This window comes from Papio anubis, unplaced genomic scaffold (genome assembly GCF_008728515.1).
Source record: "Papio anubis isolate 15944 unplaced genomic scaffold, Panubis1.0 scaffold605, whole genome shotgun sequence".
Classification (NCBI taxonomy): domain Eukaryota; kingdom Metazoa; phylum Chordata; class Mammalia; order Primates; family Cercopithecidae; genus Papio; species Papio anubis.
Genome location: NW_022166272.1, coordinates 13870 through 40731, shown reverse-complemented (window position 1 = coordinate 40731; position 26862 = coordinate 13870). Strand labels below are relative to the sequence as shown.

Below are 26862 nucleotides of genomic sequence, written 5' to 3'. Positions count from 1 at the left end.
GTCCCAGATTAACTCCAGGTCTTAGGTGAACATCTGGTCCCAGTTGGATATCAGGCCCCAGGAGCACATCCGTCCCCAGGTGGATATCAGCTTCCAAGTTGACATCAGGCCACAAGTGGACACTGGGCTTGAGGTGTACATCAGGCCTCAGATGGACACTCAGGCCCCAGATGTACACCAGGCTCAGGTGGAAATCAAGGCACAGGTAACACCATGCCCTAGGTGGTTACCTAGGCTTCAGGTGGACATCAGGTTCCTAGGTGGACACCCAGACCCCAGGTGGACACCAGCCCACAAGTGGACATTAGACCACAGGACACCCAGGCCCCAGATAGATATCAGACACCCAGGCCCCAGGTGGACATCAGGTCCCAGGTTAATTCCAGGTCCCAGATGGACCTCAGGCCCCACCTGGACACAAGTCCCTAGGTAGATACATAGATCCTGGGAAACATCAGGCCTTAGGTGAAGTTCCAGGCCAGTGAGTATCATGTCCCAGTGGACATCCAGGCTCCGGGTAAATACCCCAGCCCCAAGTTGACACCAGATCCTAGGTGGACACAGAGGCCCCAGCTGTACAACAGGTCCCAGGTGGACACTGGTCCTAGATAGACAACCATGCTGAAGGTGGATGCCAGTCCCCAGGTGAATACCTAGGCTGAAGATTGATATCAGCCCCCAGGTGAACACCAGGACCCAGGGGGACACCACTCACCAGTTGGATTCCTAGGCCGTGGGTGAACATCAGGTCCCATGTGGACACCCAGGTCCCAGGTGTAACTAGGTTCCTGGTAGACATCAGGCCCCAGGAGGACACTGGAATCCAGGCAGTAAATTGACACCAAGGAACCAGATGAACACCAGGCCAACTGGAGGACATCAGGCCTGAAAAGAGAACTTAGGCCCCAGGTGGAAAACCAGTCCCCAGGTAGACATCAAGCTTCAGGTGGACATTATGCCCTGGGTGGCCCTAAGGCCCCAGGTGGTTGGCTAGGCTCCAGGTGGACATCAGATCGAAGCTGAACATCAGACTCCAGGTGGACATCAGGTTCCAGGTTGACATCAGGCCCCAGGTGGACACCTAACTTAAGGTTTTCATCAGGTCCCAGATTGACACCCGGAACCAGGTAGACATCAGGCCCCAGGTGAATACCAGGCCCTGGTGGACATCAGGCCCCAGGTAGAAACCTGGACCTAGTTGCATACCTAGGCTCCCAGTAGACTTCAGGCTCCAAGTTGACATTCAGGCCCCCAGTGGTCATCTGGCCCCACATGGACACTCAGGCCCCAGGTACACATGATGTTTCAAGTGGGCTCCAAGGCGCCATGTTGCTATTCAGGTCCCAGGTGGACACTAGGTCCCAGGTGAACAAGGCTCAAGGTTGTCTCTCAAGTCCCAGGCTGGACAGTGGTGGGAGTGGGGGCGGTGGCAGTGTGGGAACCCTCACTGCTTACTTTGCTCTCTGACTCTCCATAGTGCATATCCTCCAGACACCGGCTGCTCTCCTGCACTCAGATTTTCGATGTATTTTACCTAAGATTTTAAGAATCAAAAATTTTTATTTCCTAATTGGTTCTTTATTAATATTCTCAAACTAAACTCCCTTTCTCAATACTCTGTATGAATCTCTTTTTTAAAGATAAATCAAACCAGCTATGAAAACCAGCAGATGTTTCTGTCACTGTCTAGTTATAAGCAGATGAGTTTCTTTAGCCTTGCTGAGTCTTCTTGAAGCTACCACTCACAGGCACACACTAAGCAAAAACCAACTGGGAATTTTGATGTCTGCAAAATGTGCCTAGGGTTCTGGGTCACTGGGATGATGAACAGGAGACCTACACAATGTACACTGCAACCATCAGCATGCAGAGAATTGAGAGCTATCTATGAAAACTGTATTTGGGATGGTGGGCAAAATAGAGTGGTTCTTTCGAAAAACACTCTTACAGAATCTACGAATAAAAACCAGTGATATATCACCTGCAAAATATTTGGAAATTCAACCTCCTGGATCGATCATTTGTGCATTAATATTCTTGATTCAAATAAAGATCTAATTAGTATTCTGGAGATAAAAAGGGAGTAAAGCATTTGGAGGAAGAAGCTCATCTATATATATATCTCAAAAATCTTTTTTTTTTTTGAAAGGAGGCTCCCCGTCTTCCCCCTTTGCCCCGGCTGGTGGGGAGCGGTCGCCGGACCTCGGCCCACTGCAAGCTCCGCCTCCCGGGTTTATGCCATTCTCCTGCCTCAGCCTCCTGAGTAGCTGGGACTACAGGCGCCCGCCACCTCGCCCGGCTAGTTTTTTGTATTTTTTAGTAGAGACGGGGTTTCACTGTGTTAGCCAGGATGGTCTTGATCTCCTGACCTCGTGATCCGCCCGTCTCGGCCTCCCAAAGTGCTGGGATTACAGGCTTGAGCCACCGTGCCCACCCTCAAAATTCTTAAAAAAAAAACAAAAAACATATATATATATATATTGAGATGAAGTGGTACTCACTCTGTTGCCCAGGCTGGAGTGCAGTGGTGCGATCTCTGCTCACTGCAGTCTCTGCCTCCGGATTTCAAGTGATTCTTCTGCCTCAGATTCCTGAGTAGCTGGGTTTACAGGTGTGCACCACCACACCCAGCTCATTTTTGTATTTTTATTAGATATAGGGTTTATCATGTTGGCCAGGCTGGTCTCGAACTCCTGACTTCAAGTGATCTGCCTGCCTTGGCCTCCCAAGATGCTGGGATTACAGGTATGAGCCACCACACTCAGCCTGTTGCAGTATTAATGGGAGCCACTTACTAAGATGAGACAGTATCACCTGAGAATGAGGCAAGTCACCAGGACAGGTAGTGTAATAATGCACTTCCTCCTGACAGCAGGAGATTTGGTAGAACTTCCAGCCTCGATAAGCTTCTTGTGTACCTAATGCTTGCTAGAATTTTTTCTGTCTTATTTGAGAGGATTGATCAAATGCTAAAGGAACCGAAATAGCCACAAGGAGGCTGTAGTTTCTAAATACTTTAGGTGACATTCTCATTGTCTGTTCCACCAACAACTTATTTTGAGAACATCATAGAGGATATTTTAATTTATCAGTTGGCATCTAATTCCATAAAGCAAAATTCCAGTCATCATGCTTGATATCTTCCTTTCCCTCATCTTCCACATCGAGTCTTTCACTCATTATATTTTGTCTACTTGCTTTCTAAATGTGGATCTAATACATTCACTATGAATTGGTGTCCACATATTTTATTCTAAACTCTCCTCAAAGCAGTTTGCATGGAAGCCAGAGTAAACTTATTAAAATGTCATTCTGATACACTGAGTGCCCCAAGCCATCAGCTTAAAATTGATAATGACTTTCCGCTGCTCTTAGGATAAAGAACAAAACCCTGAATATGGTCCAGAAGCCACTGCATAGTTTGGTTTCCACCCATCTCTCCAGACTCACGTCATAACACTCCAAATGCCCCTTTCTGGGCAACATTCACTCAACCCTCTTTCAGCTTCTCACAGGGCCATGGTCTCTTCTGCCATAAGGCCTTGCATATGCTGGAATAACATCTGCCCTATCCCCCTCTATCCATTAGCGAATGTTAATCTGTGTAAGTCCAGAATACTCTCCACTATTTGCGCTTGCAGAACTGCTCAAAGAAGGCTTCTGATTTTGCATTCTACCCCTCTCGGGACTAGTTGGTCCTCTAAAATGCAAATATTACAAAATAAAGTGAAGCATGAAATTAACATTTAGCATACAAATTTGCACAATTTTACTATTTAATAAGAATAGTTGATTTTTAAAGCTTACTACTTACAAAAATAATGCAAATTATTTGTTGCAGGCCACCTGCTTACTCTTTAAAACATTCCTAAGAGGTACTGCAATTTTCACTCTTATTTTTGCAGATGAAGACCTGAAGTTAAAAGAGATTAAGTAAATACTGAAGCTAATGCAAAGAGTATATGGGTAGGTTAGGAAGTTGAACCTAATACATTGAGTCCATGTGTTATAACACTTCAGTTCACAAAACAATAGACAATCTATTCAACCATCAACTTCAAAATGCATGTATTGATGTATTAAATATTTACTCAGTACCTTCTTCTGAAGGCACCATTTTAAGCAGCATATCTTTTTTGATAGTGTTCCCTTTTCAAGATTTTTGAAAGTTAATTGCTTTAAAACTGAAATGCAAGTTGAATTACCAGTGAATCTTCAGATGAATTTTAGTTGCTGTAATTTTAATTCAAGATGAATTAATAAATTCATGAATGAATTCATGAATAGATGAAAAATGTCATAGACACTCTACAATTGATTTTTTTGAGACGGAGTCTTGCTCTGCAGCCCAGGCTGGAGTGCAGTGGCGTGATTTTGGCTTACTGCAACCTCCGCCTCCTGGGTTCAAGTTATTCTCCTGCCTCAGCCTCCTGAGTAGCTGGGATTACAGGCGTGGGCCACCATACCCAGCTAATTTTTGTATTTTTAGTAGAGAAGGAGTTTCACCACATTGGCCAGGTTGGTCTCAAACTCCCAACCTCAAGCCATCCACCTGCCTCAGCCTCCCAAAGTGCTGAGATTACAGGCTTGTGCCACCACGCCTGGCTGACACTCTACAAGATTTTTATACTTAGTCTTCAATTTCATCCTCAAACATTGTTCTAACTCCCTTAATTTTGATGAAGAAAGTTAGACTTTAAAAATTAAAAGAAGGAAAGATGAACAACAAAATCTTGTACTGAGAAAAAGCTTAAGTGGCAGAGCAGGGTTCAGGGCTGGATATTTCTAAATTGGAAGAACACAATTTTTCTAAATTGGAAGAACGTAATTTTTCTTATCTTTTTTTTTTTTTTTTTTTTTTTTTGAGACAGAGACTCATACTTTCTCCCAGGCTGGAGTGCAATGGCACGATCTCGGCTTACTGCAACATCTGCCTCCCAGGTTCAAGCGAATCTCCTGCCTCAGCCTCCAGAATAGCTGGCATTACAGGCACCTGCAACCACGCCTGGCTAATTTTTGTATTTTTAGTAGAGACGGGGTTTCACCATGTTGGCCAGGCTGGTCTCAAACTCCTGACCTCAGGTGATCTGCCTGCCTCAGCCTCCCAAAGTGCTGGGATTACAGGCATGAGCCACCACGCCCGGCCAGGAAGAGCATAATTTTAAAGAATAACTTTATCTCTGTCAATGGAATTGAATGTATATGCATACAAAGATGCATGACTTTGAGTTTATTTTAAAAATGTAATTGTCTATACAGAAAATAAATGGTATAACAAGTCCATTATTCTTTCTTAAAATTCTTTTAAGTTGCAAGTGTCTTTCATGTAGTGGTTATATGATTGGCCTCTAAAGTCAGAATAAAATTTAAATTCTTATTTTGTTACTTACTGGGTGAATGACCTTGAGCAAGTCCCCCTCTTTTTTCTGCAGCCCGGTTTACTCAACAGTCAATAGGAATAATGGGAGTAATCATAAGATTGTTCTAATAATTAAATGAGATAAATATTTATGTGAAGTCTAGTGAAAATGTCCTGGCTATGTTAGATTCAAACAGGTTATTCTTCAAAGAAAGTCATTTGAAATAGCTTTTTCAAACTACTGACCACCTAATTGCTAAGAAATCTGCATATATGAGAGAAACAGTGATAAGGTTGGGTTATACTCAGACCCTATTCTCAGACATATAGGGAAACTATATTTAGTTTCCTTTTACGGGGCATGACACACCTACCCTAGTGATGTTTCATAGGTGTTTCCATGTTTCCATGGTATTCTATTTGATCAAATTTCTGGTATCAAAAATGAACATTCGATGAATAAAATATAATAATATTATAAATTATATTTACAATATATATTATATACAATATTATAAATTATAGATTTTCATGGAATCTTAGATCTTTAGATTACTTATGTAAGGCCACCTTAGATGTTGTTTAGCTCACTCCTTTATCAATGAAGAGATAAAATAACTGTCTACTTTAATCAGTTTTATTTTAAACATTATGGTTTATAAAATAAAATATAAAAGGTTTTTACAAATATCTAGTAAGCAAAAATGAATTCAGCTTTCATTTAGTCTTAATCAATTTTAAATTATAGAAAATGTGCAGAGTTGATGGAAATTTCATTGCTGTTGTTTATGAAGGTTAGTAAAATAATCTAGGGTCAGGTACCAGAAGGTTTGCCTCAGTACATATTTCTTTTCTTCCTTTACTAATAGAATTCCTTAATTTTAGCAATTGCAATGCCCATCTTGAATAATGTCTGTGTTTTAAAAACTTTCCTTGCAGCTAAGTGCAACTCTAAGTTTTGCCAGTGGGCTAGAAGTGGACATGAAACGTCCAACTTCTAAAATGTGTTCTTAAAGAAAGGAGACTTCCTCTCCACCTTCCTTTTACCTGTATGCTCATGGAACGCAGAAGTAACAGCAGGAACTCTAGCAAATGTGTTGTACATGAAATATTAACAAATATAGGTTGTTGTGGAAGACAAGCAGAACAACATAGTAAGAAGGTCCTAGATTATTATTGGAGCTATCACATCTATCCTGGGCTATAAATCCAGACATTTGGAAGAGAGAGAAATATATTTGTACCTTGTTTAAGTCACTATTTCACTTGTATCTGTTTTATGGCTAACAAGACCTTTGTATTCCACTTCTTATGTAGCAGTTGTTTCTTCATACCCCATAGTTACTCCCATGAATGACTAAAAACTAGTCACTTTTTTCTGCAAAAATTTTGTAATTTCTTTAGTCCTGCCCCCCAGCTAACAAGGCAGATTATTTAGCTTTGTTGACATATGAGTCAAACATTCATAAGTATATACTAGAGGCCAAAAACAGTAACAACAAACATTCTGGTCTTATCCTCAGTTTTTCTGGTTGCATTGAGCTTTCAATGTGAAAAAATAACATTTAAGCAAACTTTAAGCTAACCACGTTTTATTCCAAATTCTGATATTCAAGTCATATAGTTAAATGTAAAAAATAAAAACACAGACTTTCTTTTTTCTTTATTAGAAGACTTGACAACCTTTCACCTTTTTATAAAACCACATGTCTTTCAAAATCAATGTCTATTTGGGATACATTTTAAATCAATGCCAGGTCAGCCCTTTCACTTACCAAAAAGACTAGAGCAGCAATGACATCACTTCGTCAAAGCTTAAAATCTACTTCAAATTCAGTAGTAAATATTGCAAATGCATTTGTTATTCTTTGGAATACAATGGAAGCAGAAATGACAGAATTATTCTTGCAAATTGCTTTCATAAATGTTATTCCTTTGGAATTAAACATTCTTGAACTCTTTTCTGCTTTACTGATCTCTTTCATGCCACCACTTTGTTATAGTTTGGCTGTGTCCCCACCCAAATTTGTTTTGAATTGTAGCTCCTGTAATCCCTATGTATTGTGGGAGGGACCTGGTAGGGGGTAATTGAATCATTGGGGCAGATTTTTCCCATGCTGTTCTTGTGATAGTGATAAGTCTTATGAGATCTAATGGTTTTATAAAGGTCGGTTCCCCTGCACATGCTCTTGCCTGCCTCCATGTAAGACATGCCTTTCCTCCTCCTTTGACTTCCACCATGATTGTGGGGCCTCCCCAGTCATGTGGAGCTGTGAGTCCATTAACCCTGTTTTTCTTTATAAATTACCCAGTCTTGGGTAGTTCTTCATAGCAGTATAAAATGGACTAATACATCTTTGATAAAGCCTACTTTCACAATTGTGTATTGCATTTCTTTACACTGTTTGGAGATTCTGATTAAATTGTCCAGGTACTCTCCACATACACTCTACTGCTTAGAGCTTTGCCTCTCCTTCTCCAAAGGATAATATCTATTAATGTAGATGAATAAGAGAGAGCTATTGTAAAATCACATGGAGAGTATACAATCAGTGTATCTCAGTATTTTGATTATTTTATAATTTCATCACCCATATAAACAATCATTCCTTTTCAGATAAATTTCCTTTAAACAAGAAAAAAATAATCATGGCTATGTTTAAAAAGAAGCTTAAAATTTTCAGTGTTTATAATCCTGGGTTTTGGTTATTGTTAACATATAATAAATCACATTCTTCCAGGTGAGAAGGGCAGACATGAGCCAACATACTGAGATGATTCTGGAACCTTGTAGTCTCAAGTATGATGAGTATTGAATGTGGATTCCTCTATGTCTTAGCCCTTTCTTTGCTCAACTAGTTTATGACTTATTTTAAAAAATCAAGTACGCTCTGTGCTTTATTTTAAACATAGAAACCTTCGTATATTCCAATTTGAATTGAAAAGTTTCCCGTTCAGATTTCTGAGGTTGCTTGAAATTATGGAAATGTTAATTTTTGATTATTTCAACTAATTGAAATTATTGATCAAGAACAAGGTATCTATTTCACTGCACTAAGAAAACATGTCGGATGATTTGACCAAAGCTTGAAAAGAATAGGTAGAGTGAAAGAGCCACAAAGATATTCTATTCATTCAATTTAGTCTATTGTCCCCAGTTCTCTGAGTTAAGAAATAAAATATATATAGAGAAATATACAAGTGCAAAATAAGGCAAAGAAACACTATTTTTCTAAGTTACCAAATAGCAGAATCTTCAGTATACCTGAAGAGTCTCAACAGAATGGGACCTTACTTGAACACGAATTAATAAGATGTTGCAAGAATATTTCAGAATAAAAATACGCTGTGTTTAAACAACAACATCCAAGAGGCAGGCTCAGAGAAGATTGAGGACCAGACACAGACACAGGTGGGATGGAACAATCACTTATTTCCTGAATGTTCATAATGTAGGGGTATTTTTTTCTGCCCAATGTGGCCTCGCAATTGAAACTGTGTAAACTCAATATTTATATTGATCCCTTTCTTGCAGTACTCACCTTCAACTTCCCTGTTTTCATCTGCAATAAACAACCTACACGTAATTATGTACAGCTATTTTCAGAAGGGATTTATAAATATAAAATATTTGGTTAGACTGCAGCTGCTTCACATTAGTGATGGGAAAGTATGTCATAGAATCCAAATGAATGTGCCCTGTGCCTCCATGGATCAGCCTTTGAAGGCCCCTTTGATAATTTTCTCTAGTACCTAAAATATGATAAATTCTGCACAGTTTGCTTTAATGTATGGGGCATAAGCAAGTGTATATAGACCCACATGTTCCCAAATAACAGGTAAAATAGTTTTTGATGAGGAAAATGTGTATGTTTTATTTTATGCAATATAGTTCTTTAATTCAAGTTTTATAGGGAACAAATAAAAAGATTGCATAAAAATATAGTACTCATACTTCTATGTTTATATCACTAATAGTGCAGATGATGGAGGAAATTTTTTATTTTTCCTGAATGAATGTAATAAAATATTATTAATTTTTGCTATAGCCTTCCTTTCTCTTCCCTCCTATCTTCTATCTATCCTTCCATCTGTCCTTCTTTCCTTCCTCCCTTCCTTCCTTCATCCTGTGTAACAGTTCCTGAATATCCACTGTATGCAAACCACTGCTCTAGTTGCTAGATTAAATAACACTGCTTAATTAAAATGATGTAATTTGTTAAATAAATGTTTAATTTAAATCCAGAAATCATTTATCTTTTGGTTTCCATAGAGTGATTTTCTCAGAGATTCTCATACTAAACATCTTAGTCCCAGGGCCAGGTGGTTTCATGTGGAATATAAAGCTCTCATGCTCTGAAACATTGTTTATTAGAAAAATTGTTTCTTTATGCCAGTGGAATGACTTGTTAAGAGTGCCTTCCACAGACTACCACCCTTATTTTCTGCTTTTCCCCTAGAATTTACTGTTTCTCTTCTCTTGCTTCTGAGTTCTCAATAACTACAGCTTCAACATCAATCACTATGATGACTTTCCATCCTTGTAGAGGAAAACAAAGATGCGCTTAATTTGCATCCCAAATTGCCCCTGGCTTTTTCCACATTTGCAAATGGCTTTAATAGTGCTACAGCAAATCACCCTCCCTGCCATTTTTCATTCACTAAATTGAGCAGTGTATGTGACAATTCTGAAGAAAATAGACTGGAATTGTAACAGGTCTAAAAATAAATATTTATTTTATTTTATTTTTTGTTTACCATGAGAACTCCTCTGCTGCCTTTAAATCTTGGTCAGTGGTAGCATCATTTCTCTGGTAGCCAAGGTTCAACTTCGTGTCATTTTTCTTGATTCAACTTGCCTAAGTCACAGAGTACCCAGATGTTTGGTTATCTCTACTCCTCCAAATATTTATAGCTCTGGCTAGTGACTCTTTATTCAATTTCTTGCATTAAGATCTTTAGCATTCAGATTTTTATTTCTGCTTATTTTACTTGTATCTAGAACTACCTTGTTCAGTATGGTGGACACTAACCACATTTGACTATTGATCAAATGAAGCTAGGAATGTAATAACTCTAATTTTATTTTCCTTAGGTATAGTTAATTTAGTTTAAATAGCCACTTAAGGAGAGTGGCTACTGTATTGAACAACAGATTATTAGAGAGAATAACATTCTATGATTTTAAAATCAAGATTACTAAAATAAGTGAGATTTCTAGATGGAAACAAAAAAAAGTCCTTTTGATAAGTGAGATTGTAAAAACTGGCAAGATGTGGATTCTCTCTCCTGGAACAGGTTTAGGAAGAAAACAAGCACATCTTGGTCTTAAATCAGTTAAATCTGTACTGTCCAACACAGTAGCCCCTAACCACATGTGGCCATTGATATTTACATTAATTAAAGTCAAATAAAATTGTAAATACAGTTTGTCAGTCACAGTAGCTAGCTGCATTTGAGGCCCCATAGCCATGAGTGGCTAGGAGAGGGTAGGATGTTTCCATTACTGTGCAAAGTTAGTTCGGACATTTCTTGTCTAAAGTCCAACCGTCTTTGTTTCAGGTATGGACTGTTACCATAACCTTCTTGTTTGGAGCTCTCCTTGCAATATCTCCTCTTGAAATAAATTACAAAGCCAGATTATTTTTACTTAAGTACTGCTTGCTATAAACCAACACCAAAAAATATTTAAAAATATTCTGTTGACTAGGAAATTTTGTCATAACTTCTAACACCCAGTCTTCAAAGTTCTTCTTATTAGAACACTGTGAATGTCTTGAAATCTACAATTCTATGCTCTCCCAAGTGAATGTACTAATCAAGAACAAATGGGTACATCTGTGATTCATTTGAGACATGAGATTCATTCCAATATTCCATCATTTTCTCAAAGCATAGAAGACTTTCCACCTCACCGATCCTCACAAGGTTACCTCAATTCTGAGCCACATTTAACCCCTGTCTTCACAGGAATTCTCTGTGACCCCACTGCTTGCAGTCATCCCTATCTTTTCTTTCTCTCTGAACTTCTATAGCATGTCTGGGATAGAAAAAACCTGAGTGTGCGTCAACTCAAAATGGTTGGTAGTGTGTGTGTGGAGTGCAGTGTTGAGGGGAAGAGTGAGAGGGCTTGTAAGAAAGAGTGATAATGACCGCTGGCAATCAAAGTAATCAGTAAAGGGAGGAAGTGTGCCAGATAAGCCAACCTTGTGCACTTGCCAATCTTGTCTTATTATAAACTTTTTATTCCAACTTGCCTTGGTCACAGGGTTCCTAGATGTTTGGTTAACTGTCATTTCTGGGTGTGTTTGTGCGAGCATTTCCAGTGAGATTAGAATTTAAATTGGTAGACTGAGCCAAGCAGATGGCCCTCGTTAGTATGGATGGGCATCATCCAATCCACTGAAGCCCTGAATAGAACCAAAAGGTGGATAATGAAAGAATTCACCCTCTCTCTGCCTGATCCATGAACTGGAACATTGGTCTTCTGGTTTCAGGCTGGGACTTACCTCCTTGGCACTCATAATTCTCATGTCTTTAGACTTGGACTGGAACTACTTCCTGGCTTTCCAGGGGCTCCAGGTTGCAGATAATGGAACATGGGACTTCTCAGCCTCCATAATCACATAAGTGAATTCCTATAATAAATCTTGTTATTTATATCTATATCTATATCATCTATCTCCTGTTGGTTCACTTTCTTGAGAGAACCCTAATATGCCTTCTCTTAGGTATTTGAATCTCCAGGTATTTATTCTTCTATCAACATTTATTAAGCTCCTATAGTGTACTAGAGACCATGTTGTAGAGGTGAAAGACAAGACCTTTCAATGAACACATTTATGTTGAAATAATGCACTGTACACTGTAGGTATAAGTCATGGTTTATTCCTATGGATTATCATGACAAAAAGAAAACCAGAAACTTAGACAAAAGGATCAGTGGAATATTCTTTAAGTTTATACATGACATCATTACATTCTAAAATAATATGGATCACATTAGAAAACCTACAAATCACATTTAGTTTATTTATAATTGCAAACATAGAATTTCTATAAAAATTATAGTGCAAGCAGTTAAATTTTAATTTCGGATAGTGAAAATTTTGTAGTTTAAATACATCTAAAATATTGTGCGGGGTATACTTATAATAAACAATTATTTGTTGTTTATATGCTATTGAAATTTACTTGGGCATCTTGAGTTTTCTTGTGTGTTGGTTTTTTGGCTAAATTTGGCCTTGTAAAAATTACAAAGAGTTCTGTTTCAGTGAGAACTCAAAAGAAGGCCGGGCACATTGGCTCACGCCTGTAATCCCAGTACTTTCGGAGGCCGAGGCAGGTGGATTGCTTGAGCCCGGGAGTTCGATACCAGCCTGAGCAACATGGTGAAATTCCATTTCTACCAAAAATACACACACACACACACACACACACACAAAGAAAATAGCCGGGCATGGTGGTGTGCACCTGTGGTCCCAGTTACATGGAAGGCTAAGGTCAGAGGATTTCTTGAGCCTAGGAAGATGAGGCTGCAGGGAGCCATGGTCGCGCCACCGCACTCCAACCTGGGCAAGAGAGTGAGGCCCTGTCTCAAAACAAACAAACAAATAAACAAACACACAAACAGAAAACTAAAAAGAAACCTAAGTGTGAGAAGTCCTAAACTTCAGCAATTTTTTTTTCTACCACATGCCATATAGTAAATACTTGGGATTCTGGGAGCCACAAACTCTCTGTTGCATATTATTATTAATTTTTAACAATCCTTTTGAAATGTAAAAATAATTCTTAGCAAGGGGCAACATGAAAACAGCATGTTGGCTGAATTTGACCCACCAATTTACACAGAGGAATGAGCCATATTTAAATAATTAATCGGTAAGTTTTTCAGTCTGATCCTCCAGGCTCTTAGCAGTCTGATGCCAGCTTAATGTCCCTGCCCACCAGCTGTCAGTTGAAAGCCTTCCATTCTGCTTACCTGTTCTTTGAATTCACCTTGCTTTTTTCTCTTGTTGGGTTTCTGTTTTCTGGGTACCTTACTTGTCCTGCTTTACTCTCTACTTCTTGCATTTTAAAATGTGACTCATTTTTCAAGGTTCAGCTCATGTGCAGCCTCTCTGGTGGATTCCCAAAGAGATCCTGGACATTGCACATTTTATTAATATGCTTTAATGGATTATAAATGGATTTAATGGATTATAAATTCTCCAAAAGCAATGAATGCATATTTCATGCCCTAGAACCTTACTTAGAACCTCGTACCTAGAACATTGCTATGTCCAGAAAAAATACTCATCAATATTTTTATTAAATCCAAGAACACAATTCTTACAGTTGTCTTGATGAATTATTTCCTTTCTTTTTTTTTCTGAGACAAGGTTTCACTCTGTTGCCCAGCTTTGAGTGCAGTGGGATGTGATCTCAGCTCACTGTAGCCTCAAACTCCTGAGCTCAAGAGATCCTCCCACCTTAACCTCCCAAGTAGCTGTGACTATAGTCACACACCAATACACCTGGCTAATTTTGTTTATTTTTTATACAGACAAGGAATCACTATGCTACCCAGTATGGTCTTGAACTACTGGACTCAAATGATCCTCCTACTTTGGCCTCCCAAAGTGCTGGGATTACAGGAATCAGCTGCTGTACCCGGACTGATAAATTATTTTTGTTTCAATCATTCTAATATAAAAATTAAATTTAAATAATTTGAATGTTCTTTACCCTGAATGTTTCAGCCTTAACTTCCTTCCTCTTTACTTCATTGACACATGTTAAAAATGATAAGGAGACCTGGATTGGAAATTTTCTCTTGCTGATATAAAATGATACATTCTGAAGTAAGAGTTCTATATCAAAAGAGTATATCGCTAAAAATCCAAATGTCATTGGATAAATATATAGCTTTCTTAAGATTTTCAGTAGCCGGGTGCGGTGGCTCAAGCCTGTAATCCCAGCACTTTGGGAGGCCAAGACGGGTGGATCACGAGGTCAGGAGATCGAGACCATCCTGGCTAACCCGGTGAAACCCCGTCTCTACTAAAAAAATACAAAAAAAAAAACTAGCCGGGCGAGGTGGTGGGCGCCTGTAGTCCCAGTTACTCCGGAGGCTGAGGCAGGAGAATGGCGTGAACCCGGGAGGCGGAGCTTGCAGTGAGCTAGATCTGGCCACTGCACTCCAGCCTGGGTGACAGAGCGAGACTCCGTCTCAATAAATAAATAAATAAATAAATAAATAAAAAAGATTTTCAGTAAAGGCACCTGAAGTAAATATCATGTTCATTTACTGACAACCTGATTTGTAGAAACTGCATTTACCTGGCTCAAAACCAACCAATTGCTCCCAGATTTTAAAGATTTCCAATAGTTCATCTCCAAATGTAAAAAAACCAAAACACACTTGGCATTAATGTAGCACTCACTGTAGGGTCATATTGGTCATTTACTTCATTTCTTTTTCATTCACTTAGAAGGCCCAGCATTGAGCTTTGCCTCATGTATTCAATAGCTTTAAAGGGATCAGCTGCTAATCTGCTGCTTGAGTTTTCTAACCACCGTAATGAGAAATGGTAGGTCTAAATACCATCATGCTCATTGCACACAAAAGGATGCTTAGCTATTTTATTCAAAATACAACTTCATTTATCACTCTGAGCAGCGATGTGCAGAGAGGAAAAGAAAAACCAGGCCTCAAGGAATCCATCCAAAATGAGGTAGATATTATAAGGGACAGAAATCCCCAAATGAAATGTTATAGTTGACTTAGAATAGTCTTTAAAACCCATTAATTTTCTTGCACGTTTGATCCAAAGCATTATTTCCAGAAACTGAACCTAGAAAGAATTATTTAAGACTAGAAGTCTTGTTCCGGTCTGGATCCCACACTGTTGAACATCTGTAGGTACTACACCACATTATACATAGCACTGGCATGACCTGTGTGCATTTAATTTTCTAATACTTGTTCATCTCTGGCATACTTTATATATATATGTATATATACACACACATATATAACATATATATTACATATATGACATACATACACACAAGTACACACACACAAAGTATATAAGGGTAGGATAGTATAATTGTGCAATAACGTTTTTGTGAAAGTGGTGCAAAGTGGATTGCTTTGGCGACCTGCTGGAATGTGCCTCCATTGGCAGAAGTAAGGCTTTCAAAACTAGTCGTTCTCATTTTTCTCTAGCAACTGGGAATATTAATAATTGAAGATGTGTTGGTATAAAAATAATCATAATAATCACAATAAAGTGGTGTTAATAATTATATCACAAGATATAAGACATTATAGATATTATAAGATGTCATAAAATCTTTGAGATGATTGACACGTTAAATGCGGCCCCTTGTGCCGCCCTGGGGCGCCTCTCTAGCTGGGTTCTTAGCGGTGCTCGCCCTGCTCCACCTGCTCATCCCAGGTTCCTGCGCCCCCGGAGTCGGGCCATGGGAGCGAGGTCCTTTGCCGCGGCCCTAGACAAGGACAATGAGGAGGGGGTGCACGTGGAGTCTCCGCGGAAAGGCTGGACTCTGGGCAGGAGACTTCGCGGACAGGCGCAGCCTCATCTGCAAGCCTTGATCACTGCCTGGTGCCTGCTGCGCCCTGCGAGCTCCGCGGCGGTGGAGCCAGTCCCGCGCTGCAGGCTCTCGGCCCCGCCTGTGCACCCTCAGCCCTTTGTCCTGCCCATGAGGCCCGGGTCTCAGCTGGCCCACGGTTCCTGAAATTAGCTGACGATGGGCTGGCGCCTGGGACTGGGTCGTGGGCCTTGTGCTCTGGCCACCGCGTCACCAGCGCCGGGCCTCCCCGCAGTGCTGCTCGCAATTCGGGATGCCTGGGCTTGCGGTCTGCTGGGTCGCCTGGCGCTGCGAACCCCGTCACCTTCCATCGTGGCCACCACGCTGCCCGCTAGTCAGCCGTGGTCTGCAGCCTTCCTGGGACGCCTCTGGCCCCAAGGAGGCATCACTCACATCCACTTGTGACACCGGGGCCCAGCTGTTGGTGAGCGAGCGCTGGCGCCGTGGCTCCTGGGCTCCCCTAACCCCGTGGCCCGTGCCGCCTGCACCTCCGCCGGGGCTGCGCTGTGCAAGAGTCTCCAGCCAGCCAGCCCTGGCCCGTGAGGGGGACTTTCCGCTCCCCCAGAAGATCACCCTCAGCAGGGATACACGGCTATAGAGGATACAGCAGACACCTTCCAAAGTTTGTGGAGACTCTTCTGCCACGCCAAAAGTTTCATCATCAGCTGCGATGCCTACCGGGGCGCAGAGACCCCTCCGGCATGTGGACCAGGCAGTCTTTGCTGGGCACCCACAGCGCTCACCACCCCACGTGCAGACCCCTACTTCGTGTTCCTCCTCCTCCACGTTCCGCATCCAAAGTTCTCTCGCCACTTCTAAGCAGGAGAAATCAAAAGAAACTCAAATCAGAAAGAAAGAGAGAGAGAGAGAGAGAGAGAGAGAGAGAGAGAGATACAGAGCCATGAGCGTATGGAAAGCATAAAACGCCCTAAAGCCAATAACAAATTTGTATTTCTTTTAAACATTCTGCACATCTCCAATGATGAATGATTTATTTATTTTTTACCACTGGCAATTCGTAATTATTAACTTCTCCGGCATTAATGAATAGAAATTGAATCACATATGGGAGTAGAATTTTTATTGTATGAAGCTTTTCATATTTTAAAAAATAATTGTCCAATTTTTCTCCATGGATTAACAATTAATGGGAAATTTGCAACATTGCTGTGTTAATGTCTCCTGAGATAATTAGATGTGAATAATCTTTTATAAACAGAATTTCCTGGGTGGAATTGCTCATCTTTGGGAGCTCCATAAATAACCATGTCCCAAGAGAACTGTGAATTTGGGAACTGCAAGAACTGAGTCCTGACTCGTCCAGCCTGGAAGCTTTTGGGTGATCAATCACTCTTGCAGGTGACTTCACCGTCTTCTGTTGAAGGGCCAGTGAGAGCCTGGGGGTTTCAACCGGCAAGAGTCTTACCATTTTGGGGTTAGCATTAACAGTGAGGAACAGGCATACTTTTGTGATATTCTCCATATGTAATAAAATAGTTTCCAAAACAAAGCAAAGTGTGAGTGGTGACCATTGAGAGGACCCTTTCTATCTTTGCTGGATTCCCAGAGATTTCTGGGTTTCTTTTGGAGTCAGTAGTATTTCAATGTTAATTCTGAGCTCTTGACACCCACAATATGAGTTGCAGCCAGTGACTAGAGCTGCAGCTTGTTAAACTGATCACTGGTGGTGGAGCCTGTTCGTCCTGCTCACTTTTTTTTTTTTTTGAGACGGAGTCTCGCTCTGTCGCCCGGGCTGGAGTGCAGTGGCCGGATCTCAGCTCACTGCAAGCTCCGCCTCCCTTAATAGAGACGGGGTTTCACCATGTTAGCCAGGATGGTCTCGATCTCCTGACCTCGTGATCCAGCCCGTCTCGGCCTCCCAAAGTGCTGGGATTACAGGCTTGAGCCACCGCGCCCGGCCAAAGATATGGTGAGGTCCCACCGAGATTTGAACTCGGATCGCTGGATTCAAAGTCCAGAGTGCTAACCATTACACCATGGGACCTGCTGGCTGCTCACTTCTTAAAAGGTCGGCTTGGTCAGTGGTTAGTGCTTCCCTGCCAGAAATAAGCAGTTAGGAATCAAGTAAAGAGTCAGCTAAAAGCATCATTACTCAGTAGTGAGGTCATAGCTAGATGGTTGTTGATCTCATTTTCTCTCTGCTGCTGATTTCAAGGCTTTATACCATGTTTTGATGTAACACAGAATGTATGCTATGTAGAACAAATAGTCTGTTAGTTTCTTGGAGCTATACTCCATTATTGGAACTGGGGACAACAATTTAAAGGACATTATTACTTAGACAGTTTAATGTGCCTTTGGCTAGAATAAACTTCAAGTTCCAAGGGCTAGGTTCAGTTGTTATGTAAATTTAGATTGTTGCTGTAAAATGTACCAAAAAAAAAAAAAAAAAGACAGGACTCTTTAGATGAAATAAGAATTTAACTGTATTTGAACCCTGTTGAAGGCCAGACAAGTTTAGGCAAAATACCACAACTGAATATTCTGTGATGAGTCCCTTTAAATTCCAACATATCATCTATGTTGTTCAATATGACACACACACTGGAAAAGGTTGTGTATTCAGTAGTTGTTGAGTGTCGGCTTCTGTGTATGTCAGTTTATGTCAAGTTTGCTCATTGTGTTCATCAAATATCCCTTTCATGGATTTTATCTGTTGGTTCCGTCACTTATTGAAGGGAATGTTAAAATCTATATTGTAGATTAGCCTATTTTTCTTTTCGTTGTATCAGTTTCTGTAGTAAATAATTTGAAGGGATATTTTATATTTGTACATATTTAAAATTGGCATACTTTTCTAGTGACTGACATCATAAAATCTATTTTATGTCTAGCAATGTTTCTTGGCTTATGTCTGATCTATCAATAATAACATAGCAAGATGAGCTTTGTGCTGATTAGTGTTTGCAGGGCATGTTTTCCATTGTTTTGCTTTCAAAATGTCTGTATTCTTGTATTCAGATAAATTAATTAAAATGTAAAAAATAAATATATAGTATAAAAACATTAAAAAGTAAATATTCTAAAAATCCAGCCAGAGATGTTTCACTTTTAATTGAAGTGTTTAGGACCACAGCTCTCACACTTGTGTGCTAAGGTGCCCTGAGATACTGTGTTTAACTGACAGCGGCACCAGTGGATAGCTTGTGAGTATGTATATGTGCGTGTGTGTATTTGAGATGGGGGTCTCACTCTGTCCCCCAGGCTGGAGTGCAGTGGTAAGTTCTAGGCCCACTGCAGCCTCTGCCTCCCTGGGTAGCTGGGACTACAGGCATGCACCACCACACCTGGCTAATTTTTGTATCTTTAGTAGAGATGGGGTTTTGCCATGTTGCCCAGGCTGTGTATTTTTGAGGGAAACAAAGCAGCATTTGCTGGAGACCTTAAGAACTACTAGCCTGAAGCAGTTCATAGTTTCAAAAGTAGTTAGAAGTACGTTTCTTTACCTTTAAGGTGGGTGTTGTTAATTACCACAATAAAAGCAAGTATTGTGCTAAAGTCAGTGTGGAATAGGAAATCAGGTCCAGTGGTTGAGATCCAGTCCGATTTTAAGATCTGAAAAGTTGTGCTGCATGTCCAACAGGCACACACATCGCATTAGCAAGTAATTGTGCTTTTGTAAGAATGAAACAAAAATACTGTATGTGTATTTTTTGTTTGTTTGTTTGTTTATTTTTTTGAGACAGAGTCTTGCTCTGTTGCCCAGGTTGGAGTGCAGTGGCATGATCTCGGCTCACTGCAAGCTCCCCCTCCCGGGTTCACGCCATTCTCCTGCCTCAGCCTCCCGAGTAACTGGGACTACAGGCGCCCGCCGCTGCGCCCGGCTAATTTTTTTTGTATTTCAGTAGAGACGAGGTTTCACTGTGGTCTTAATCTCCTGACCTCGTGATCCACCTGCCTCGGCCTCCTAAAGTGCTGGGATTACAGGCGTGAGCCATCGTGCCCAGTGGTGTGTTATTTTTTATACGTACTTGCAAATCCATCGCCAAAATAAAAATAATGAACATATTCAGCACGGATAAAAGTTGCCCCTTGCACTTTCATAATCCCAAACTTTCTGTACCTTCCTACTTTACACCCTTCCTGGCCATCAACAATCTGTAACTATAAAATAGTTTGCCTCATCTAGACATTTACATAAACAAAGTATAGCATGGACCTGTTTTTGGAGGGGTCTGGCATCTTTCACATAGCATAATTATTTTGAGATTCTGCTATATTGCAGGCATCAATAGGTCATTAATTTTATTATTGAGTAGTATTCTATTGTGAGGTTAGGTCACAACTTATATATACATTTGCCTGCTGATGGGTTTTTGCATTGCTTCCAGTTTTGGACTTATACAAATACATTTGCAATAAACATTCATGTACATAAGTTCTTATAAATTTGAGTAAATATTAGGAATGTAATAGCTAATAGGTTTAGGCTTAGTTTTAAGACACTGTCACAATGTTTGCCAAAATGGTTGTACCATTTTATATTTTTATCAGCAGTATATGAGAATTCCACACTCTTGCCAACATTTTGTATGGGCCTTCTTTTAAAATTTTAGATATTTTCGTGTTTACAATAGTATTTTATTATAGTTTCATAATGCCTAAAAGTATTTAGTGTCTCTTTATGTACTTGCATGCCATCTGTATATATTTGGTAAAGTGTATGTTCACATTTTTTTTTTTGCTTCTTCCTTTTTTTTTTCTTTTGCTTATTTTCTCATATTAAATTTTAATAGGTTTTTTATATGCTCTGGATTCAAATCCCTTATTAGATATGAGATTTGCAAGTATTTTCTCCTTGTCTGAGTTTTCTTTTTTGTTCTCATAACACTGTCTTTCAAATAGCAGATGCTCTTAATTTTGATGGGGCCCAATTTATTAATTGTTCTTGTGCATTGTGCTTTTCGGGCTTCATCTAAGAAATTTTTAATTAATTGAATATTACAAAGATTTTTTTCTGTATTTTCATCTAAAAGTTCATAGCTTGTAATACTTTATTTTATGTTTAAGTCAATGTTCCTATAAGTGACAGAGCTTTAACCCAAGTCACTGTCATGCATAGCTGGACCCAGGGGCTTATATGAAATCATCAAGAAATGTTCTTCTTTCTCCTGACAGTTTTCCTTGTGTTTTAACCTCATTTTCTGCCTCTGAAGATGACTTTCTTCTCTCTCTGTAGAGAGAAGTGCTACAAATAACCCACTTTACTTTGTCCTTGCACACCACAGTGGTAGAAAAAGCAAGAGTTCTTCCTGTTGATTCCGAAAGAAAAGTACTGAATCAGTTGCTATGATACAAGGGTAGAGTCTCTGGCCAGAGCTGGGCATCATGCTCACTTCCAGGGCTGGGGCTGGTAGGTTGTGTCAGACTCAATTGGTGCTCATTGAAATATTCCTCAAAGAAAAGAGGGGCTCAAGAGGAGAGTTCCTGAACACCCCACCAAAAAATGGCCACTACATACACACCTACAATTCCCTGCCATTTTATAAGCAACTGTTTGGGTGGAAAATGACTAGAAATTCAGTTGTCATTAACTTCCCTTTTTAATGTCAGTAGAATGAGCCATGCATTTCACATGTTGTGGGTTATGTCCATGATAGTCATTTCTGTATATTAGGTATCAATTTGGAGTATCATCTAGAGAAATATAGTATTTTGTGATGTTATCCTTCAATTAGTATTTTTAGGATAAAGAATTACAGGATGAAAGAAAAGTCTAGGATAGAAATAAAAGAATAGAGAAAATGGAAGCATGGATATACTGCAGAAAATGGCCAAACAGGAAAAGTACTTGTGAAGGTATTGAAGTACATAACTGATATCACATAGACCTCCAGGAAATTACAACTACTGTCATAAGAACAAACTATCCAAATAGTCTTTGCTGATACTGAGTCTTTTCTGCTTGCAAAAGAAGTAAGAATGGTGAGGAATTGGGACGTTGTTCAGATAGGCCTCAATGTGTTTATTCATTTACCTGTTGATGGGGTTTGGGAGTATTAATGAAGGATGTTAATAAATAATAATGGGCATGTTAGGTAATCATCATTGATTTCTCCATTTGTTCTGAAGAAAATTTTGCCTACCTTCTTTTTTGTCAAGGGATTCGCTTTTTAATGTCATGTTTGATTCTATGGCTTACTAAATGTGTAATTGCCTATTCATGGATTCTGAAGAATTTTATAAAATGTATTTGCCAAACACTTTGAAAGCTTAGAACTTTTCCAAGAAAGAAGTTCTTTAGTGCTTTAGTGCTGCCCTGACAAATATGGTAGCCACAGCCATATGAATACTGAACACTTGAAATGCGGCTAGGCTGGACTGAGATGTGATGTCGGGGTACAATACACACCAGATTTTGAAGAGTTAGTAGGAAATGAAATTAAACATATCTAATTAATAACTTTTATATTGGTTAGATATTGAAATAATATTTTGTATATATTTTACATATAAATATACATTAGTGTGTATGTATATTAATATCTTCATATTAAATACTTATCAATTACAATTGGAAGAATGATGACTTTGTGGTGGAGAAATCTGGCACAAACTTGATCGTGTGCCTCCTGCTGTGATGTCCTAGGAAGAGCATAGCATTATTTCTGTGGTTTTCTTGTGAAAGATACATGACCTAAGTCTGGATGTGGAAAAACATCAGATGGAAAAAGGTGAACACATCCTTCAGAAGGAAATGCTTCTGCTCTTTAAAATTCTTAAGGTTGTGAAAAATAAGGCGAAACTGTTTGAAGTTGAAGGAGCTTAAAAGACATGGCAATTAATGCAATGGGAAGTACTGGATTGGATCCCGGATTACAAACTTAAAATAAAAATGTATTTAGGGCACAACTGAGAACATTTGGATGACATTATAGCATCTGTTGATTGGACAGTAGTGCTGGGTGAATGTGGATATCCTGATATGGATGATTATATTCTGGTTATGAGAACCTCGTGTTAGTATCCTTGAGTAGGAGAGGCTACCAATAAAACGGCCATATGATGGCTGGTCTGTGGATACCAGTCAGCCGCTTTTCCCAGCTTCCTTGGCGTTTGCCCAGTGGGTTCATGGACAATGTGATGATGGTAGCAGGAAAAGATGCTACATGTTTCCAATAACATGAACTTCCCTGCACCAGTGTTGCCTACTGCCCAGATGAGTGCCCTAACTGCCGACAGTGAGCAATGCTGAGACCCTGGAAAGAGGAACTAACTTGCCTAGGCCAGACAGATTTCTGGTAACGTTGTAATAATATTCTTTCCCTTCCTTCATGGAAGTGGTAAAGAATTGCCCTCACTGGAATAGACGCATATTGGAATATGGACTCCCCTTCATATCCTTCTCATAGCATCAAATTATTTACATTTGCTGAGTTCTTATTCTCTGCTATCATACAATCACTACTGATGATGGAGCTTATTTTACAAAAAAAGAAGTGATGCCATGGGCTTCAGCCCGTATTTATTGGTCTTGTGACATCACACATCACCAACAGGAACATGACTTCACGAGAATCAGTTACTTCACCAACTGTGAGACCCTGAGGGGTGGGGTTTCTATCCTACAAGATGTGTTAGATGACCTCAACCAAGAACCCTTATACCCAGAATGCAAGGTTCCATGTAGCAAGGATCATTGTGATGGTGATGGAGATGATGATGATGGTGAGGATGGGGATGGTGAAGGTGGAGGTGATGATAATGAAGTGATAGTTATGTTGAGGATGATGATGGTGATGATGATGGTGAGAATGGTAAAGGTGAACATGGTGATGGTGAGAGTGGTGATGGTGATGATAAGGATGGTGATGGTGACGGTTGCGGTGATAATAGTGATAGTTATGGTGAGGATAATGGTGATGATGAGGAGGATGATGGTGAGAATGGTGAGGGTGAGAATGGTGATGGTGATAATGATAATGATGGTAATGATGATAACGATGATGATTATGAGGATGGGGAGGGTAACACTAATTATTATGGTGAGGATGGTGATGGTGAAGGTGGTGATGATAGTGATAGTTATGGTGAAGATGCTGGTGCTGATGATGGTGAGAATGGTGAGGGTGAGAATGGTGATGGTGATGACAGTGATGGTGATTGTAAGGGTGGTGATGGTGATGATGGTGATGATGATAATGGTGCTGACTGGACCATGAAGTAATGGAAGCAGAAAAGTGGCAGTTTCTAGGAATTATAGAGCCAGCTGGGAAATGCAAGGCAACCGTGGTTGGGGGTGGAAGATGTAGGGACCCTGCCTCATTTCTAGACATCTGAGGGAAGAGCAACCCTCACAGGGGTTCCAGGAACCCCTCCACCCAGCATTCCCTTCTCACCATCAGCATTGAGCTTTTCGGGTGCAGAGAAGAGTCTTCTATTCATTTTACTCTGCGGGAAGGGAAAAGGAGGAGTGCTATTTATGAACCCAGTATAACACAATAGGGTCTCATCTAATGTTTGTTGGAAGAATTTTCAACTGAGGAGAGCAGGTCTCACAGAAGTCAGATAACTTTATCTTCAGTAGCATCCAGTTGTGATTTATTGAGCAGTTACTATGGGCCAGGCAACATGCTGGGTGGTTCCTTATATGTTATCTCATGAAATCCTTACAGCAATGCAAGAAGTCAGGCATAACTACCCCAATATAAAAATTGCGGTAAAATAAACATAACATAGAATTTACTGTCTAACTATGTTTATGTGTACATTTCAGTGACATTAAGTACATTCACAAACCAATTTCCAGAATGCTTTTCATGTTGCAAAACTACAACCCTGTAACTCATTAAAAAACAACTCCTCATTCACCACCCTCCCCAGGACCTGGTAGCCACGCTTCTCCTGTCTGTCTGTATGGATTTGACTACTCTAGGTACCTTGGAAAGGTGGAATAATAGAGCATTTGTCTTTTTTGTCTGGCTTATTTTGCTCAGCCTAATGTCCTCAAGGCTCATTCTTGATGCAGCAGGTGTCAGAATCTCCTTCCTTTTCGAGGCTGAACAATATTCCACTCTATGCATAGACAGCATTTTGTTGATCCATCTATCCATCCATGGACACTTGTGTTGCTTCCACCTTTTGGTTATTGTGAATGATACTGCTCTGAACATGATTGTGCAAATATCTCTTCCAGGCTAGCCACATTATACAGAGGAGCATAGAGAGATTCTGGGAGGACGGATGACCTGCCCAGGGCCCTTGGTGAGGTTCTAGTGGAGGATCTCCCAGACCCCACAGGCAGAACTCCTCTCCTTACCCCACTGCCTTTCTTAGTACCTGCCTCCTGTCCCACCACACAGTGCCCACTCCCTTGTACGACTTGCTAAGGCCTCTTGATCCCTGAAAGTTCAGGGACAGGAACTGGTGGGCACAACCACAGTCACCCACTTCTCTGTTCCCTACTGCAGATTCTGTACCAAACAATACACGACAATGACCTTCTTTCCACTCTTTCACCAGATGTGGATGAGGTGCCTACTACATGCCAGGCATGTGTGGGCACTGGACGGAGACCCCTGGGAAATGAGAAGATGTGAGCTCCTTAAGGCCAGGGGTATCCCTTTCACTTGCTGCTGCCCTGTGAGGGACAAAGGGGAACCCTGAAGGATTGGAGAAGTGCACGAGTGACCTAGCTCAGATGATGATATCACAGTAGCCCTGTTTATGATCACCTATCATATGCCAGGCATTGTGCAAAGTACTTTGCACACATTACCTGCTGTGAAGCTTAGAGATAACTGTTATATCTCCTATGTTACAGGGGAGAAAACTGATGCCCAGAGAGGTGAACCAGGCTTTCCCAGGTCTTGCAGCTAGTCTCTGGGATGTGAATACACGTGGTCTGACTCAGTGATCCCCTCATCCTCTTGGTTTTTGCCCTTGCAGCCCTCTAGCCTGTCCCCAGGGCCCTGCACCCTTGGTCACTGCCAAGATGACCTGGACATGGGCTCAAGCAAAGGCAGCAGCCCCAGCGCATCTCCATTTGATAGGGAGGTACCCCAGACCCTCCCTAAACACAGGAGCCCTGGGCTGCAGGTGGTGCAGGTGTTGGCTGAACCACAATGCATCCATTTTGGAGGATGCACCCTAGGACGAGCAGCAGCAGGAGGTCTCCCTGCCCAACAACTTGTAGTGGTACCTGAGAACAAGGGAGTAGGAGAAGGAGGATTTGGACACAGGTGTGGAGAAGCCCAAGGAGGAAGAAGAAGACTTTGCTGCTGGATGGTCTTAAGAACCCCCTCCCAGAAAAGGAACTTTGGGCCTCATATGCAGGGCTGAGGTGAAAGTGCTCCCTATTTTCTAGCCTGGAACTACTGCAAACCTCAGTGTGACATCACAGGATCTCATTTCCCTATTTGCAAAATGTGATTATATGGGGGTTCTAATGAGACACTGGACCCGAGAGCAGTTTGAGAATTGTAAAGAAAGGTACAGTGAGGGGATAATTATTATCAATGGACCATTGCTCATCCAATAGGTAGTGTTCTTTAGCAAATATCTGAAGGTAAAATATGATTTGTTGAGGAGGTTTGCAGCAGCTGAGGCCTTCAAGAGCCTTTTCTGTCTCCCTTCAAAGCTGGTCTCTGACAGGGACCTTCTTGGTGCTACCCCTGGGCCCCTCATTCTTTGTGCAGGCTTCTCAGGGTTCTTATTTCTGTTGCATCTTGTGGTTCTCCTGGTGGATGGTGTGCTCCATCTTCACTCAGAGCTAACTGCATCTCCTCCAGGACCATGTCTCTTATGAGACACCCAGTGCTCCCTCGCCAGGATTCAAAACCTTCTGTGACTGACCTCTGCTGACCTCCCAACTTTATCCCTCTCATTCTTTCTGCTCCTCCAGTTCCATGCCTGTGCTGCTCAATCCTGTGGCTCACACT

At 40.7% G+C, this 26862-nt stretch overlaps 2 protein-coding genes and 1 non-coding gene across 3 annotated transcripts; 1 reads left to right on the top strand and 2 right to left on the bottom strand.

Moving 5' to 3' along the window:
• Positions 1 to 16261: 16261 nt before the first annotated feature.
• On the bottom strand, positions 16262 to 16826 carry LOC110742351 (protein FAM182B-like). The gene has a single exon (XM_021933602.2). It carries the CDS (start codon positions 16754 to 16756, stop codon positions 16262 to 16264), a length of 495 nt encoding a protein of 164 aa, XP_021789294.2. The 5' UTR covers positions 16757 to 16826.
• Positions 16827 to 17894: 1068 nt separating this feature from the next.
• TRNAQ-UUG lies at positions 17895 to 17966 on the bottom strand. Its single transcript has one exon. It is a non-coding gene; the product is annotated as a tRNA-Gln (tRNA).
• A 3992-nt stretch (positions 17967 to 21958) lies between these two features.
• LOC116273365 lies at positions 21959 to 26348 on the top strand. Its single transcript, XM_031662395.1, has one exon. It carries the CDS (start codon positions 23425 to 23427, stop codon positions 24142 to 24144), a length of 720 nt encoding a protein of 239 aa, XP_031518255.1. The 5' UTR covers positions 21959 to 23424; the 3' UTR covers positions 24145 to 26348.
• The last annotated feature ends 514 nt before the right edge of the window (positions 26349 to 26862 follow it).